This window comes from Anabrus simplex, chromosome 12 (genome assembly GCF_040414725.1).
Source record: "Anabrus simplex isolate iqAnaSimp1 chromosome 12, ASM4041472v1, whole genome shotgun sequence".
NCBI lineage: Eukaryota > Metazoa > Arthropoda > Insecta > Orthoptera > Tettigoniidae > Anabrus > Anabrus simplex.
This window is the reverse complement of record NC_090276.1, coordinates 89270513-89289567: the sequence shown is the minus strand read 5'-3', so window position 1 is coordinate 89289567 and position 19055 is coordinate 89270513. Positions and strand designations below refer to the sequence as shown.

General features: G+C 40.6%; 1 protein-coding gene across 3 annotated transcripts in view; it reads left to right on the top strand.

The window, feature by feature from the left end:
- Window positions 1–19055, top strand: part of jing (AE binding protein 2 jing) — a 342693-nt gene that overhangs the window by 225330 nt on the left and 98308 nt on the right. The window contains exon 1 of one of the 3 annotated variants that reach the window (XM_068229898.1): window positions 17525–17738. The exons of the other annotated variants lie outside the window; for them this stretch is intronic. Within the exon in view, the coding sequence (XP_068085999.1) occupies window positions 17590–17738 (149 nt within the window). The 5' untranslated portion in view covers window positions 17525–17589. Of the gene's footprint in view, window positions 1–17524; window positions 17739–19055 lie in introns of those variants that run through there. 3 annotated transcript variants of the gene reach the window in all.

The window sequence follows — 19055 nt, the reverse complement described above, 5'->3', positions numbered from 1 at the left end:
ACGCAGAGCAGGCGTGTCAGATAACATTACCGTAGTTTCCCTCCCGGAAAAAGATACGTAATAATCATAATTTATCCCATTCACTTCGTGTTGCCGTCACAGGAATCCACATTAAGTGGAAATTTCCCATACAAAGTGGAAGAGGCGAGTACTTGTCTTTTACCCCCTGTACTCCGCCCCCCACTCCTGTTGCGGAACACCTACGTGAACATTCCCGAGGCAAAGCTGAAAAACAGGATTCGGACTATTCCGACATTGTTGCCAAGTGTCCTTTTTCTTTTTTTGCTAAGATACGATGTTATATCTTCTTTAATAGTGTTTTTTTTAATGCATCACTGGTCAAGTGTCTGATGCATGACTCGAAATTACAGGTTCGATCCTGACCAGGGAGACAGATTTTGAAGAGCTGATTAAATCTCGTTAAATGCGAATGAGTATTAACTTGCTCACTGACCCTTGTCTGCGCCTAGGAACAGTCCCGTCTTAAATCATTATCATCGGAGTACTTTGTTTACTCTTGATACTTATAAGTTTACATTATCTTCTGTGTCTTGCACATGTAATCGTTTGTTCTACTGCTTGCTGAACTTTGGCTCATCCTTCATTATAGTGATGGAGGTCACCTACGTTTTTTGGTGGCGAGCCTTTCCTTTCTTTAAAAAAATTGCTTTTCTCAAGCGATGTATTGATTTTATGGAGGCAGTTTCCATTCTCTTTTGGACTTGACCTTCATTCAATTTCCTAACATCTTTTTGGCCAGACGGTTGACATTCAACCATTCCGCCTCCTTGGCTGAGCGGTCAGCATACTGGCCTTTGGTTCAGGGATTGCTGGGTTCGATTCCCGGGCCTGATTATTTTCACTGCATGTGGTTAATTCCTCTGGTTCGAGGACTGCGTTTTTGCGTTCTTCTTAATACAATTAATTAATTCACGAAGCACAAGATACAGCTACACTGAGCAAATTTCACTTGCACTGTCAACAGACTAATTAACAAATGTAAACCTTCATGATAAAATATGACAGACATAACAAAGGATAACAAGATCAGGTACACAGCCTACTAATAACATTCCGAATTAATCAATATTCAACACAACCACACTTCGAACCACCGCGTAGCTATCTTGCTCGGCACGTTTTGTTTCTCAGCCCTGAGAACAGATGTAAACCCTTCCCTTTCTCTAGCCATATAATCGTCTGCAAGTAGTCGTTTGTTTCTCAGTGACTCGAAACAAAAGACAAAGCACACCGTTGCCACCGCAGTTTGAAAACGGAGCCATTTGGTGACTGAATACGCGCAGAAACTACGTTTGAATTTAGACACCATCTTCCTCGAAGAAGTTTGGACCGAGTTCCAGAGTTAAAACCTTTTAAAGAGACGTTAACGAACCTTTCAAGGCTATGAGGACAACAGTTTTCGTCAACGACTCTGGTAGTTTGAATCTTGAGCCGAATTCTTCGAAGAACTTTAGGAATTCTTCCTCTTGCACCCATCATGAGATCTATAATCTCGATGTTATCAAGTCCGTATTCACATCGGTAGAAAGGGGTTGGTTGATTCGTAAATGCTTTTCTTTTCCTCGTTTACTTCACTGGGCTGGTTTGCGTGCGATTCAGACCTAGCTGTAGGATCAAAAATATATCCATTGTTATTTTATTCGTTACGGCCATCTGAGGACCACGCTTACACAATCCGCCTGATCTTCTATCACTCAAACATAGTCCCTTTTCTTTACACTCCATTCAGATGGTTTTAAGTCTTTGACTTCCCCTTTGTCGCTCTTCAACCAAGACGTTGCGTGACTTAACGAGTTTCCCGGATGCATCCCTCATCCCTGCAATGATTTTCCAAAAGGTCGTTCTTTCCTGTATATAGTTTTTTTTTTTTTCCTCATAGGAGAGTTATCGTCTCAACTTTTTCATGGAGTTCTGGATTAGGTCTCAATCGGAACATGGGTTGTGAATCTAGTGACTTCTTTGAACCTAAGATTTTCTTACGAAATCTCCTTTCCCTTTTTTCAATCACTAGGTCTGTTACAAGTTCCATGTCATAGTCTGAGAGCCCTTTCCATCTTTCCCATCCTTCTAGTTAACAGCTTCTTTCTCATTTCCATTTGGGATGATAATTTCTCCCAAGTACTGGTATTTCTGAACATGATGGATTTCCCCAAATTTGGTTTTGATTCTGACTATGAGATCTATTTTCTCTGAGTCCATACCTGCAGTTTTCTTTTTCAAAATATATTCCAGGGATATTTTTTGGTTTGGTTATTTCATTATGTACGTACAGGTCTCTATTTCTTATATAGCGATACATTTTCCTCTAATAACATTAATGTTTGATATAGAATTGTTTTGTTTTTTTTTTAGTTGCACGAGAGCGAAAATTTTCACGCCGCTCTTCTTGCATGTCAATTCAGTTGAAATAAACGTTAAGTCTCCACGAAACAACTGTGCGGCCTGGTCGTTGTCATAGCTATTAAATTTTAATACTGCTGGTGCTGTTTGGTTTATTTCCGAACTCTTTGCTGATAGGTAATTACTAATTAATTACTGCATTTTCTGGAAAATTACATACACTTAATATACCCCGCAGTTAATGAATTAGTACGATAGGACAAAAATGACGGATAGTAAGAGTGAAAGTGGGCCAGATGAAGTTCGGGAAGCAGCTTAAATTAATTCCTTCGCCGAAACTGCCCTCCCAAGTGCTGAAGGTTTCACTCTTAAGTGCTGACCATTCTTAAGGCAGCGTGCAGATACATTAAAAAAAAAATTATAATAAATACAAATTTGTAACTACACACGGCATATTCTATATCACGTTGTTCAGGAGGAATTAGAAAATAAGATAATAGTAGGATGTTTTACTTACAAGTATGCAGTAAAAGTATAATAGAGATTAGTAATATTTTTTAAAGCAAAAAAAAATCCATTTTTGAGGTTGATAACAAGGACTTCATTATCTGAAATTAAATTCCAAGATATACAAAATCTGCCGAATTTCATTACAAGCACAATGATATATAATAATATAAACTTCAATGAATAATAAAAAAAGTCACAGGTAAAAAGACTCGGAGAGTGTCTGTTGTGGTGGACCATTAGGTCTAGATGTGCCTGGTAGGGTTCGCACGTTTGGATTGTCTGCATCACTACTTGACGCATCACTGTAGTCATGGGTACCTAAATTAGGGTCATATTATTCCTCACTTCCAGAAGAAAAGTCGTCTAATGATAAAATCATTAGAAAAATCTACATAACCAATGTCGTCTTCACTTTCATCACTCCCAAGCTCCTGTAATAATTCTCTAATTGCACTTGAACCACTTAGTTCACTCATGTTTTATTATAATAACCACTAAACTAGAATAAACCAATTAAAATAAATTAAATGAGGCACACAATGATGGCAAATTGGCTAGCAAACAATCTTCAAATGCTCGAAGCAACTGGACAGTTTGAGTAGACGTAAACAAAGACAAGTCAGTTCACAGCTGACGAGATCCCGCTTACTGCTTTCCTTCCCCAACCGAAGACCAACTTGCACGGCCTCCCAGATAGAGAATATCCTTTCGCAGCGAGAATATTCGTAAAATCGATTGTTATAACGATTTTACGAATCGTCACACTCCGAGATGATAGCACTTGGGCCGGGACCAGGGAATCGTCTCCTAGCGAGACGATAGCACTTGGAGGGTAATTAAGTTTGCTGCAGGGAAAGTGCGTTCGTGTGTGTGGAAAAGAATACGAGCACTTTAACAAATGCAGTACCTTTAATCATCTTAATGACGGCACAGTTAATATTAATTATGTAGGGAAACCGAATAATGTGATGTGTTGAATTGTTGATATTATTTTCTGGTTTAAAATAAGAGCGATTTGGTATTGTGTGTCTCTTTTGTTTATTTCATCGCTTTCTTTGTATTTGAACAGGAAATAATCACTAACCTCGTGGTGTGGATACAATTTGAAGGCAGTAGGCCATGGAAGTGTACGGCACATTACTTCACAGCGTGCAGAAAAAGCCTACTTTCAAACGCAGAATTGTTTAGAAAACTAGGCAGTTTTGTTGTGGTAATGAATAAAAATACATTCACAGAATACAATTATTCCGTATTCTTACTATACCTTCCAACTTGAGCAGAGTGGAGTTACTGCCAGGTGAAACTTCTGTAGGGTTTTCGTGTCGTTCTACGAGCGTGCAATGCGTGGACGAAGCGTCGGGTACCTCACTGATGCGCAGGACGGTAATGTTTAATCGCTGTGACGACATCCTGGGGTGAGCACTGACCCACCCTCTGTACCTGGGACGAATTTGTCCTTTACAGTCTGTTCTGTCTGTGAGGCCAGTGGTTGAACTACCTGCCAGTGATGAAGTCACCCAAGTAGAAACGGCGAAGTAGACTGAAGTAATTATTTTATTTCTTAAAAAATGACGTGGCGTGCAAGCGTGATTCAACAACTGATAACGTTCAAGGAACAATAACAACAAAGGAACGTTTGAAATACTGGATTACAGCTTTGTTCTGAATGATCTAGATGTCGAAATTTAGAACGTCAGGTGTTGAAGACCTTACTATCGTCGGGCCAGTAGATTTTCTAGAGACGTTTGTCAGGTGGAAATATTTTTTTAAGAGACTGTAGTGAATATAGTACTTTAATTCGAATATTTACGCCATTTTATTGACACATCCTATCATACAATTATAATTTTGCGTATACACTTCATAATTTTGCTTGGTACTTTGTATTTATCTCCGATTAAGTACACAAAGATCGATAATATTTCAGTGTTTCTTTCGTATATCTGTCACGATATCAAGTGAAAATGGCTCAATAACATTTCTCGAAAGAAAAATCACCACCATCCCATCTTTAATATTGCACGTGTGAGGAATAACGGAATATTCGCTATCATCGTCAAGTTTCCAGATATCGCCGGAAATAACAGTTCTGTCTAAAATTGTGGCACGGTCTAGAAAGCCAAGAATAACGGCAGAGGAGATTCGTCGTGCTGACCACATGACAGACACCTTGAAATCTGCAGGCCTTCGGACTGAGCAGCGGTCGCTTGGTAGGCCATGGCCCTTCGGGGCTGTTGCGCCATGGGGTTTGGTTTATCGAAAAGTGTGTATCATAAGAAAAATAATAATTATAGAACATCTATTTAATATCTTATACATTTCTACGCTACGATCTAGACTATCAGCGGCGAGCATTAGCGACCCGGAATCACCGTAGTGTTGACTCCTCGTGGTAATCGACTAACTGGCAGCAGTGGTGGTGCTTTTTTAAAATATAAGCTTATAGTATTGTATATGTAAAATACAAGATTGATGTTTGCTTATTCATTTTCATTCCTAGAACACTATTCCCTTCTACCTTGTCGGATGGGGGCATTAAGCCTTGAACAGACCCCTTAGTGCTATTCGACAGGAGTAGGTCATGTGCCGGCATCGGGTTTCACCATCTCCCTTTCTACTATTATTTCATTTCATCTCATTTACTCCTCTGATGAGGTTGACGTCAGGAAGCCCATCCTGCCGTAAAAACTCGCTTCGAAGATTCAGTCTCGCTTCATACCCGACCCCGTAGAGAAACGGGACAAGGGTTACATACACAGATAATGTTATACGATAATAAATTAATAAACAAGCTACTGGGTTCAGCCATTTTGATTTGACGCCATTTAAGCTTCCTGCGTGTCAATTTCGACCTCCCATTGTACTCCACCAGATGGAAGAGCAGCGCATCTCTGTTGGGCGATACACGACTAAATTGTAGTCTTGTCGAGTAGACACCAAACTACTCGCCGACATGCGATGCCGATTGGAACTGTCTCCGCTCTTCAAAAATTCAGCTACCTCGGACGCGTTAGAATCCGGGATACGGAGGCTGACACTCTTCCACTCATCCACAGGGGAACTTACGTATTGAGTGGTAGCAAGGATCTGAGTGACTGCGCATGTCCCTTCTTGTTATTGATATTTCTGTGTTCCCTTTACACTCATGGGCGACCTGCGCGTGAAATCATGAAATACAATGTTGAAGACGGTACAAACACCCAGTCCCTAGCTCAGGAAATAATTAAGGAAAGTTAAAATCCCCAACCCCGCCGTGAATCTAACCCAAGACCCCTTGTACCAAAGACCATCATAATAAACACAGTCCCAGCGAGAGCTACAGACGCGGGGTGTGAGACGCACTATAAAGTTATGCTAATGAACCGACTCCGGTGGTGCGCCCAGGTGAGGCGAATGGAGGAAGACAGGTATCCTAAGAGAATGATAGAGAAACGCTAATGCAATTTCCTCCTTCAACTGTACAAAATCTGTGACGTAGGAAGTAAGAGGACAAAGTGGCTACTTACTGCGATCATCGTGAGGATCCTGTGCACCTTTCCTGCCTACACCACACCAAACCACTCCGCACCAGCGCTCACTTCCCACGAGACTGGCCCGAGAGCTCCGTTCTCTTCGCTACTACGCCACAATATTTGGGTACATACGCAGTTTGGAATCTTCCATTCTCTTCTCCCCCAAGAGCCTGGATCTTTTGATATTGCCCAACATTACGATGAGACAGTATTGTCTTTAAGGTGAGATGCAGTCTCCTACCCTGGAGCTTCCAGGGTTGAGTCCGCTTTTCAGTCAGTTGGGGACAGACAGACACTGGCTTTCTTGCTCAGACTAGTACGGATATGCTAAGTCGCTAGGGACGGTTCTTCCATCTACTGGTAAAGGAATAGGTAACTTGCTCGTCATTTCCGTTTGACAACTCGAATTGTGTGTTAAATCATATGCCCGGAGGTTGATTGGATTCTCAGAAAGCTCCACCAAAGGTTATGCGGTTATGGAGAAACCACAACACCGATCTCGGTGACATAATGAGGCCTTCAAGGCATGATTCACTCAGACAGTTAGCCATTGTTTTCCTCATTCGGTCATAAAGTACTATACAGAACCACCCGTTAACCCCCACACACACATACCCCCCACAACTTCCTTATCGTTCCATACTGAAGAACTGCATCCATCATGAAACAACAACAGGCTTTAAATCTCGGTTATCTGAAGGGAAAATTGTAAATCATTTCTAGGGTCAGGTAAAACTATCTACCAGTTATTTCTCGATAGCTGAAACTGGTTCTCCGTATTCTTCGTTGCACACATCCTAAGTCAGTTCTTCGTATCGATTAAAACAAGGAACAGCGACGCTGATCTATATTGTACTGAACACACATTATTTTTTCCCCTCCATTTATTGGAAATTGGTCACAATTGGACCATTCACACTATTGCTTGCGAACTGCCACCTACTGTACGAGTAAGCGTTAGGTAGGTGTATACCGGGAGGCAGGCACCGCGACAAAGGAGTTTGATGGACTGATTCTCGCTTTCAATTGAGGTTGCTGTCTATCGTCAAAGTATCTCCAGTGGGAGAGTGAGGTTCTTTGTATTCATAAGTAACAACCAAAGGCGATATAGTTTGTTGCATGATATAAAAGTCTTACGCCTTACGTGACACCATGCAGTGTCCTTATGAACATATCCTTGTACACTTCTAGTTAGCACACACAGCCATTACATATCCATGCGGCCCATTGTTCTTATTTTGCTAGTTGCTTTACGTCGCACCGACACAGATAGGTCTTATGGCGACGATGGGACAGGAAAGGCCTAAAAGTGGGAAGGAAGCGGCCGTGGCCTTAATTAAGGTACAGCCCCAGCATTTGCCTGGTGTGGAAATGGGAAACCACGGAAAACCATTTTCAGGGCTGCCGACAGTGGGGTTCGAACCTACTATCTCCCGAATACTGGATACTGGCCGCACTTAAGCGACTGCAGCTATCGAGCTCGGTTCATTGTTCTTAAAACGGAATAAATGTATTATTATTCTCCTTTCTTGGATGACGAATGTTTCCCTTTTATCCTCGGAGTTGTAGAGCATCAGGTAGTTATCAGGTAGTTATGTGTGTGTTTTGTGTGATATTAATTTCTTCTTTGGAAAGTTATATTCCGTTGGTTGGTCTCTTCTGCTCTTTTAAATATGGTGTGACGGTAGCTTAAAATGTATACGCTTCCGGAACGACACTGACAGTTGCCGCCGAAATCGCAGTATATCTGGTTCAGCAGTTTCGTCTCATATTCAGTGTTTTACCTTGAGAAGTATCGCGCGACAATAGGAGAGGTGTACATAAATCATGCCGGTGTTGCAGATAAACTGAAACTTTGTTACAGACCTTAGGTTGAGTTTTAATTAATTTTGTCGGATTAATACCAATGTGTCACCATACTTGCATGCCAACATCATACACCATTTAGTACCGAATGGACTTTTTTTCTGCCTTACGAAAATGCAACTACCTGTGCTGGATTTGGATCGGGAGGCTGACAAGGAAAGAGAGTGAACAAGTATGTAGTGATGATTATGATGAATGTAATCAGGTTGTAAACAAGGGCATTGTTTGTCTTACCTGCTAATGTGGTTCAGAATATTGTATTATAGTTGCTGCATGGCGTTTCGTGACGTCATTTCCTGTGTCGCGCGCCTGCATTTCGCCCACCGGTTACGTCACGTTGCCTTCCGCATCCGGAGCTGCCTCCTCCTCCCCCTCCCTTCTCCCTCCCACAACAGTGCTCAGGTGTCGGTGATGGCCTGATTACTTCTTTATTCCTTATCAGCTGTCCTTGAAAGATTACCGCACTCAACTATTAGCAGTTCCGTGGGAGAAGGAACGATCGACACGAAAATCCTTCGCTGTTCATTACACAATATCTCGTACGTGTTTCAGGTCATCATTTCCAAAGGTTGGTTGGATCCTCTTAATATGCGGCGTAGCAGAATTTCATGTCTAAGTCACAATCGTCGACAAGCATTCGTTCAGTCCTTCTTTTCTCGACATTAAACGCCGTACCGTTATTTATTGCCCTCTATAGAACTACTCTGCGGTATAGAAAGCTTAAGAGGATTCGTCGTGCTGACCACACGTCACCTCGTAATCTGCATGTTTTCGAACTGGGCAGCGGTCGCTTCGGAGGCCAAGGCTCTTCGCGGGCTGTTGCGCCATGGGGTTTGGTTTGGAATTTTTTTTTTATAGAACACCACTCACCGTGCATGCGTTATTGCTCACGTATGGGATTGCAGCGGTTAAGGAAGACGGTGGTCCGTGAAAAGTACGTATTTCAAGTATCGACTAAAGCGCAACATATATACTGTATATATCCCATGCGATTCCGTTCGTGAGTGCATTAAACGCGTTTCGGGTCGTTCGAGAATTTGTGTGTGGTTGTTTAGTTTTAATTATTCTGTTTTGGGTTTCATTTGCTATTTTACTTTATTTTATTTTACTTGAACTGTTTTTTGATCATTATACCGTATGAGTTGAAAAAAGAGCGTTGTAGACGGAGGAAGGACTCGAAATCTTGCACGTACATTGCAGCATTCACTGAATAAGTGAATTAGTTATATTTCGTACTAATTGTTATTTATTCACATTATAATCAACAGACAGCAAGTAGCAGAATAGTTTCGATAATAGCATTATGTTATTATGATAGAATTTTTCTTCATCGAGCTGGCAACACTGGTGCGGTCTGTTTACATTATCCACCATAATGTTCTGTACTAACAAAGGATAGTGGATGTGCCACCTAGGATCTCGAATTAAGACTTAAGAATGTTACAGAATTTAAAATATTCTGCGAGTGATGCGTGCTATTTACTTGCAGTGGAGTGCACTGAAGTAAACACTGCTGGTAACATTTCATTACTTCTAGCCTCTACATTAATTAGCGTGTAACCAGGGAACATTGCTTGTAATTCTGACATATTAGGCAGTCTCAAATTTCTTTTCAGTTGCTCCATATTTTCTTAAGGGGAGTCGTGACTGATATTTTGAACTTGTACGATTTTCTAGTTATGACCGCCAAATAACAGTAATAGCCAACAGGGTTTTATGAGAAATCACCATGCACACATTCTAGAATAGTGGTCAGTCAAGTTTTTTAAATCAAATAAACGTTTTTTACGGCATTTTATCATGCAACACGGAAAGTGCTCGATATTTGATCCTTAACTCATATATAATTAAAAGTTACTCAGCGTTTTGTGGTATAGAAAGGAAAGTAGGAGGTAAAAATTTTCAATTTCTTCTTCCTTAGCAAATTTGAAAAAGAAAAAAGAAAAGAGTTACTTCTTTGCCATTATAAGAGGCAAAGAAGGTGGCAATCTTCACTTGATCATTATAGAAAATGAGAGCGTTTTGTACATGGCAGGGTGTCGATAAGTATAAACGTGAGAGAACAGCAATCGGAGGTCTGGGCTTGCTGTCTAAACGCAACTTATGTATATTGTCGAATAATTGCTCTTCGTTGTTAACAAAAGCGATAAACACAACCTTTATTAGCAGAAAGAACGATCCTGTATAAGTACAATTTGAAGAGGGCTACTGTAGTCAACCAAGTTGTGTTATGTTTTCTTTAGGCACAGAGAGTTGAGTGTCTTGATTAGAACAGCTCCTTACTCTGGGCGTGTTCTCTCCGCATAATCCAACCACTAGTCTAACCAACGCGCTGCAGTTTCATGATCAAAATTCAGGGAAGTCTTTATATCCAGTAGTTAGTGAGGAGGATTTTTCAAAATTCTTCGGAACTTAACACGTCTCAGTGTGTAAGATTACTCACATTCTCACAATCGGTATATGACTGCCTCATTCGTAGTGAATTGTCTTATAATGTTCCACGATAAGGTTGGAAAACCGCGCAAGTCAGATATTCGCGGTTCGAATTCTAGCTGTGGCACTGGTAATCGTTAGTTTGGCCTCTCCAAGTCTACTACGTATATACGTTACTTTCAAAAGACGCCAAGGCTTAAATGATTGCAGTTGTACGTACAACCAGGAACAGTATATTAAACTTAGGAAGACTTGGGTATTTCTTCTACCTTTCTTGGGTACATGATACTTACTAAAGAACAAAGGATTTAATAAGACCATCTTATATACTTGGAATGCCTTGTTTTACCAGTTGCTTTACGTCGCACCGACACAGTTAGGTCTTATGGCGACGATGGGATAGGAAAGGAGTAGGAATAGGAAGGAAACGGCCCTAGCCTTAATTAAGGTACATCCCCAGCATTTGCCTGGTGTGAAATGGGAAACCAGGGGAAAACCATCTTCAGCGCTGCCGACAGTGGGGTTCGAACCCACTATCTCCCGGATGCAAGCTCACAGTGACGCGCCCCTAACCGCACGGCCAACTCGCTCGGTTCTTGCAATGTCTTTTCACAACACACGACGCTAGAAACTTCACAGCACCATTCAATAAAAGTTACTTGGACTGCCATAATAATGTGTAACTTGCTTTTTGAAGTCCCCTCATACAAGCAACATGACTTATTTGTTCTTAGACTTTCTCCTTTTTCTGTTACATGCTCGCTAAAGGTCTTTATCTCTTTCAAAAATATATATCTGTCTTGAATTTCTGCTGATCTTTTATCACCTCCACCTGTCAGTCAGCGGGGATGGTTTTTCCTTTTCTCCTGATATACCCAGAAGAAGAAGAAGAAGAAGAAGAAGAAGAAGAAGTGTTAAGTTGACATTGTATCGAAAGAAGGCTAAAGGAACTCGTGTTAGTGTACTTGTTGGTTTTTGTGTTGAATGTACATTTTATGAGACAATTCTCTAGGTTCTTCCTGTCGAGGTGTTCGTAAAAGGTCAACCTCATCTTTCCTATCCGTGCTAGTCTTCATGTGTAAAGTAAATATTTCTGACACTTCCTAGGTCCTAAGATCTTCCTGAAGAACTTAGTTTCCTTTTCTCATTCCCATGATCTTCTATTGTGGCCAGTGTCCCCACAGCGTGGAGACATTCTGGTTGAACTACCGTGCAGTAGTTACTCTCTTTTGCCTGGAAGGAGAAGTATATTCTTATTTTGATATGTTATGCTCGTAGGGATTCTTGTGAATGGCGTGATGATATCGGCGCTTGCCTTCAATCCCTTTCAAGAGTCTTTGACACTGGATATCTGAACTGCTTTGACAATCATTTGAATTGACTAGGCTTCTTGACGAGGGATTCCCTATTCCGCTGTAGACGTGACAGAGCAGTGCTGTATTATATAATAATAAATACTCGACCCGGTTTGAGCACGCCGCGTGGTGGCCGGCCCGGGAACTGGAGCACTGTGGGGTAGGCCAGCTCACTGGATCAATAGCAGCGTTGAGCCCGTGACCTTCGGCGTGCAGCGTCCGACAGGACTACTTCCACCACGAGGGCCTTGAAAGCGAAATGGAATTCTCGGAGGACTGAACTCCCAACTCCCAGTTGTCGCAGACCTCAGTCACGTTAGCGGGTTCTCTTCTTCTTCTTTTTTCAACAAGGTTGCGAGAGAAATACAGGCAAGATGCAGCAAAAAATTATGTTCAGATATGATTTTATGGTAAAATATGCATTTATATGACTAATAAAACCCGTGCCATAAGGTTCACAATTGCTAAAACCCTGGAGACGTTGGTTTACTCTCTTCTGGTAGTTGTTTCCAAGTCGATGTGTCTCGGGTCTTCCTCGGTGGGGACTAAAATCCATCATTTTCGTGAGACACGCACTACCTACAGGAAACGTTTACGTCTCTTGTGGCTTATACTGTATAATGCCATTATTCCACAGAAAAAAATAAGGAAAGGATTTTGCAGTTTTAAGGGGCCATATTTTTGGGGAGCTCGGACTCCAGTTTGCTTTTTGCCTCAACTTACAGGAGCGAAAACTAGGTATATATAGGCTAGAGGTAAGGAATGAGATTAGCGATAATGAAACCTGCAGTAAAATTTTGTCCTTCAAGAGGCTTGCCAATAACTTTTCTGTTTGTTTACATTTTACGACTTTAGAAATAAGTAAATAAATAAATAAAATAAAAGCCTTAGCATTATAATGAATATTAAGTACAGCTATACAACAGTTTCCTTGATGTTCGAGTATCGACTTTTCTCCAAGACTCAAATGTTAGTAAGATTCTTCAACTGGGTCAGCTACAAGATAGTCTGGCTAGAAATCGAAGCCGGTGCCCTCCCGATAAGAGGCAGGTTCTCTACCCTTAGACTGCTGGGCCGGCTTCCGTTATGAGCCGCGGCATTCATCCTATTCCTATGTCCAATGCGTACATAACCGAGCGGAGTGTGACATTAGGAAGACCCAGCGTCGACTGTCCTGAGAATGATTTTTTTGTGGTTTCCCATATTCGCTTCCGGGCAAATGCCTGGACAGTACCTGTTCATAAGCCACAACTGATTTCTTCCACTTCCTTCCTCAGTTTCATGTACCGTCATTCATTTCGTCTTCATTAGTTCCTCAGCTGTCGTTGGGGGCAGGAAGGCTATATTTTCGCCTGGTGGCAAATCTTGGAACTAATAATTGCTGTGGCTTACTTCGCGAGCGCATTGCTAAATTTCAGACTCCTACGATTGTTACAGCCCCTGCTGTACAGCGCTGAATACCATAGTAGGTGAACATTGTACGGAATGAATTCACGCATTTTGTCTAAATCAGCGAACATATGTTGGGGGGACCTCTGCCGCTTGATGGAGCACCAGTATGGATAGGAAACTATACGTAAGAGTACAAAGTCGCTGGAGGTTTCCGAACTATATCTAACGAAGCACTGTGTATCCTGACAGGACTGACACATACTGTTATTACAGCAGAAGAGAGTGCAAAATTACATAAAGCTTTGAAAGAAATGGGACGAAATAATTTAATAGACCTTGCTGGGAGAATAAAACACAGGTTGCATCCAGCAGAAGAAAACATTGCAGTTAGTGAGTTCAACCAATTTGTGAATTACACCCTTCGAATATTTACAGATGGAAGCAAGTGACATCGAAGTTGGTTCATGAGTAGCTATATTTTGCAAAATAAACTTACAGTACACGACAGTTAAAATTTAAACGGCATAAAATATTTTGGAATAATCAAGCAGAGCAGTTGGCAATTCTGAAAGCACTTGAATCACTTGAAATATTGGTAATAAAGGAAAATATTTCGCGGAAAGTAACATAACAATAAACTCATCAAAATGTAATAACTTTCTTATTCACCAGATGAAGATGGAAGCGAAGATGCTCGCCAAGTACAACTGAAAAAAAAAATAATAAAATCGAAATCGTCTGGGTTTAGGCCCGCGCTGCGAACTGCGGTAACGAGTTTGCGGATCATCTGCTCAACGAAGCAGCGCAGTACAGCAAAATTGATAGACGAGAGCTTACGATATTGGCAGAGTGAATTCCCCCTGTGGGTGGTGGCGGTTCAATAACACCTGTCGTAAAAGGCTACTGAAAGGAGCCCCACAAGCCTTTCGTGGCCCTTAACTTCCTTTAGCCGATACCTTCATTTTCGAATTGTCGGATCCCTTCCATTTTTCTCTCTGATTCGTGTTATATAGAGTATGGTTGCCTAGTTGTACTTCCTCTTACGACAACCATCACCACCACCACCACCCACCACCTTGTATCTCCTCATTCTGGGTAACCTCCTCCCATTGTTCCCACATGTTTGTACTACGTATAGTAATTCTCACCATTACTTCCAACATAGATAAGATATTCTGAGTCCACCCAAAGTCGATTTGAAAAAAAAAAAAAACAATGTAAGGAGAACTTGCTTCTTTCTTACAGAATACATTTGACTACAACTGCGACCCTACTGTATTAGCTTTGCTGCACCATCTGGGAGAATACACATCCTAAACACTTGAAACGATCCACCCGTTCCAGTTTCGTATACCCAACCTGGCATTCGGTACTCTTATTTATTTAACTATTTATTTAATTATTTAACTATTTATTTATTTATTATCGTCTTGTTTTCTATGGCGTGGCTCAGGCTATAGAGCGTGCTATTATGCCCAACCATAATACACTGTTTAATTTAAGTTAAATTTTACAACATACTAACGTTGTATAATTTTTAGACTAATTGGAAAAGCTTATCATTACGGTTAATATTTACATGAAGTAAGGTTTCTTCCCTATTGATATAACTTTCGTCTTGGAAATGTTGGTTTCCATAAGTGCACCTCTTTTCCAAGCCCCTAGATATTAAGACTGGAGGCTTTCACCACAGTCTGCCATTAGGACCAAGTTTTCACTTGCAGATAAGGTCGTAGCCTCCTGAAAGCCTTGAATAAAAGTAAAGATTTGGGTTATTGTTAGACAGAGAAGTAACGTTCACTCTCCGATGCACAGAAAATAAGATACTGAGATTCGTTATGAGCATCACGATAACCGTGTATTTAAAAAAACAAAACAAAAAAAACTTATGGCTATTTGTATCAAAAGGAGCAATCTCCAATTTTCGTCAAAATCGAGTTAGTGACACCATTATATTTGTACTACTAGCCCTCTACTAAACTACGTTGTAGTTTTTTGCAAAAAAAAAAAAAGTCCTTTCATTTCAGGGCCTGCTAGCAAAGAGTACAATCTCCGCCACCTGTTGGAATCAAGTGGGACAATCTCCATAACTTCCATTCAGCTCTTTCCGTTCAATGGAGTTATAAAGTGAGACTGCCCTGCTAATTTGTCGGATCTGTAGTTACATGAAGGTCCACGAAAGTATTATTTTATCGAAACAAGCTGTAGCTTTCTTTGTAGTGTTCTGTGATAGATACGATTCCACAAAACCTAACACATGTGTCAACCACAAAAGCGAGCAAATGGACCCGGAATCAAAGGGAATGGAAATCAGTTCTTGTTAATAACCTGTGCAGAGGAGGAGACCAAAAGATGAAAAACACATTGGAAAGTAATTTTAAACTACATTCTATGTTCCTGTATGTCAGCAAGCTTTTCTGCACATCTTTCATGTCTCCAGAAACGTGTTCATACTTTATAGCCAAAACATATGCACGAGCAGGTAACCCCCCTGTTGAAAATCGCAGGGGTGATAAGAAGACACAAATATTCTGAGCAAAAAGAGGAAAGCCGTGTGAAATTTATATCGTGTGTTAACATTGATGCTTTCACGGCCCGTACTTGTAGACATGTATCACAATTCTGTGTTTTATTAACGAAAAGATCAATCTCCATGGATTTTGATGTGAAAAAGAGCAATATCCACCAAAATCGTTCAGTTTGTATCAAAAAAGAACAATCTCCAAAATAACATTTAAAATATCTAAATAAGTATTAATCCTATGCCTGGTTTTACTTGATTATTCGCATACAACCCCTTTTCTGTATGTATGTATGTATGTATGTATGTATGTATGTATGTATGTATGTATGTATGTATGTATGTATGTATGTATGTATGTATGTATGTATGTATGTATGTATGTATATAAGGCAAAAGCCATTCAGGTAGAGTGGACACAAATGCATTACATGAAAATTGACTTCTACTGTACTGTAAAATGCAGGAAGGTGGAGATTGCCCCTTTTGATGCCGGTAGCCTCATGTATCCATCCATCTGTATAATACACTAGTCAGGCAGAAATTAGAATATGTAAGCGTCGTGTGGAGCCCTAGAAGCAAAATATAGATCTCAGTGATTGAAAAAAAAAAACTCATACGAAATTCTTAAAATATTTGCCAATGGGAGATGTTTAATAAATGTCCAACTTCATTGATATCATTTAAGAAAATACTACGTAAACAATCGATGTGGGCGACAGGGCTAAATGCAGATCAGTCATGATTGATTGATTGATTGACAAAGATGAAAGACTGCCTTGTCTAACATCTGTAAGTACTGTACTTTGAACCAAGAACTACTGTATTTTTACCATCATTCTCACCGCGTCCAGATAACTTCGATAATTATTCCTCTATAAACAATGACACAAGTTGTCAGCAACTTCGACCGAAGTGTATAGAGAACTAACATTTGTCAGTCCGTTCTTCTTATACGTACTTCCGTTCCATTCAGATATCGTCAACGGTTGAGCTGCTAGCAAGCCGTGACATGAAGCCATAGTGGAATTAGAATCCTGTCACAGCAATTTCGGGATAGCACTGGTAAGGGTGCACTGGGAGTTTTGGTGAGTCGCCGAGAACGATGTTAGTCGACGTTGATCATCAATTCCACGATTAGAAGTATTTCAGTCCATCGAGGAATGAAAGGTATCAACTAAGAATGATGAACCATGGAGGATGGGGTAGCTGAGTGACCTGGTCCCTGACATTTCACCAAGTCGTCTATGGTTCAATTAACCGGCCAAAGCACAGCAGATTATATTTGTTTCCATTTTTGAACAGGATTTCACATAACTGAAACGTTCATTTTAACAGTTTTTCAAAGGAATGTGCTTCTACAATACTAATTTATTAATAGGAAATTAACACTCGTATCCATTTCGTTTCTTGTAATTACACGATAACAAAAAGTAACAGTAGTTCCGCAATCCGATCGTCTCCATTGTATTGTTTCTGTGTAGCAGGGCGAGAAGATCCCTCCTGTGTAGTTTGTCTGCCGGAGTACAGTTGTCCTCGAGGGTATGTCTCACAGATAGCTATTGCACTGATCGGTGATGTCTGTCGTCAGAACTGGGTGACAATAAATGTTGTCCTTTCTCAACGAGCGATAAGTGCAATGTTGGCTGGAGGTACACTAAATATAGTGCGTGGAGTGGTCCCCTGCGTGCGGACCGCGGGAGATGGCAGCGGTTTGTGCGTGCAGTGGCTCCACACGTCTCAGCTGATATGTAGCCTTCGCGTCTCCTTCATGAGCTCCGGCGAACCGTAAGTATATTATCTCTATATCATATCGGCTACTAGCAGAACAACAGCGAGTTTGAATATGACATATCATCAGGACACTAGTGTGTTGGGGAGGAGACATGCTGATCTATTTCCGACGCAGCTTGCAGGATATTGGAAATTAGAATTGTCGAACAATCATTCTCTCATGTTGTCTACGGTCCCTCGTTTAGGCCTAGGGCGGGAGTTTTCCAGTGGACGTGTTTTTCTCTCGTTTTTAATTTTAAATTTTACAGCGAAATTTTGCTTTTAAAACACTTCTTAGTGCAACTTTTCGCTGGCAGAAGTTCGTTCTTGAACACCTTGTTATGTTTTTGCGACGACTGTAAAAGGACAGCCACACGGCTGCTTGTATAGTGTTACATAATGCTTGCGTTAAACAAGTAAGCGTTGTTGCAAATCAAACTGAATGTGTGTTGTTATATGTCAGAATGAACAGGAACCATAATTCTCAGTTATATTGCGAAAATAAAACATCAACAATTTCATCACTTTCAAGCAGATATCGAGTGCACTCTATAATTGAATATGAAAAGTTTATTGCAGAACGAGTTGCGTGTTTATTTTTCAGTTTCGACCGATAGCACGGCAGGAGAGGTTGATGTGCTTCGTCAGAACGACTTTGATGACAAAACGAAGCAGTGTGAAGAAAGTGCGTCTAGGAAAACTCTTTCATTCACCAGTGAGATGCATGCATGCATTTTTATTCCGCTAATTTAATGTTTTAATGTATGTTTCATTTCAACATCACCTCTATATAGCAGCTTATAATTTTTTTTTTTTTTTTCGGGAAAGGAGGGCGGCGAACTTCAGCACTGCCACGGAGTGGGACAATAGTACTAAGAAGAATACGTAACAATAAGTACTTACTGCATTTGACCGTAAATAAAACCACACGTGTCTATTAAAACAATTAGACCTCGGATTTTTAGGCCTTAAAATCGACTTTCAGGTGCCTAAAATGGGCACTAAACTTTCAGGCTGCTAAACATGGTATTTTACGCACCCAAATGAGTCTTTCTGTCTATTCAGATGACGGTAATGTTAATAATGTACTTAATTAGTATTAAACACAGAATATGATTGACTAGTACTACTTCTTAAAACAAAAATCACCACCACCATTAGTATTAAACATTAATGTATATAGCAGCAAAGAGGCTACGATGAATATTGCGGCCGGGAACTATTTTCTTACATTTTAAATTCTATTTAATTAAATAATGATTATAAATTCATCGGCCTCATTGCTCTGTGGTTGTGGTGTATATTAGCGATATTACACTAAACGAAGGAAAA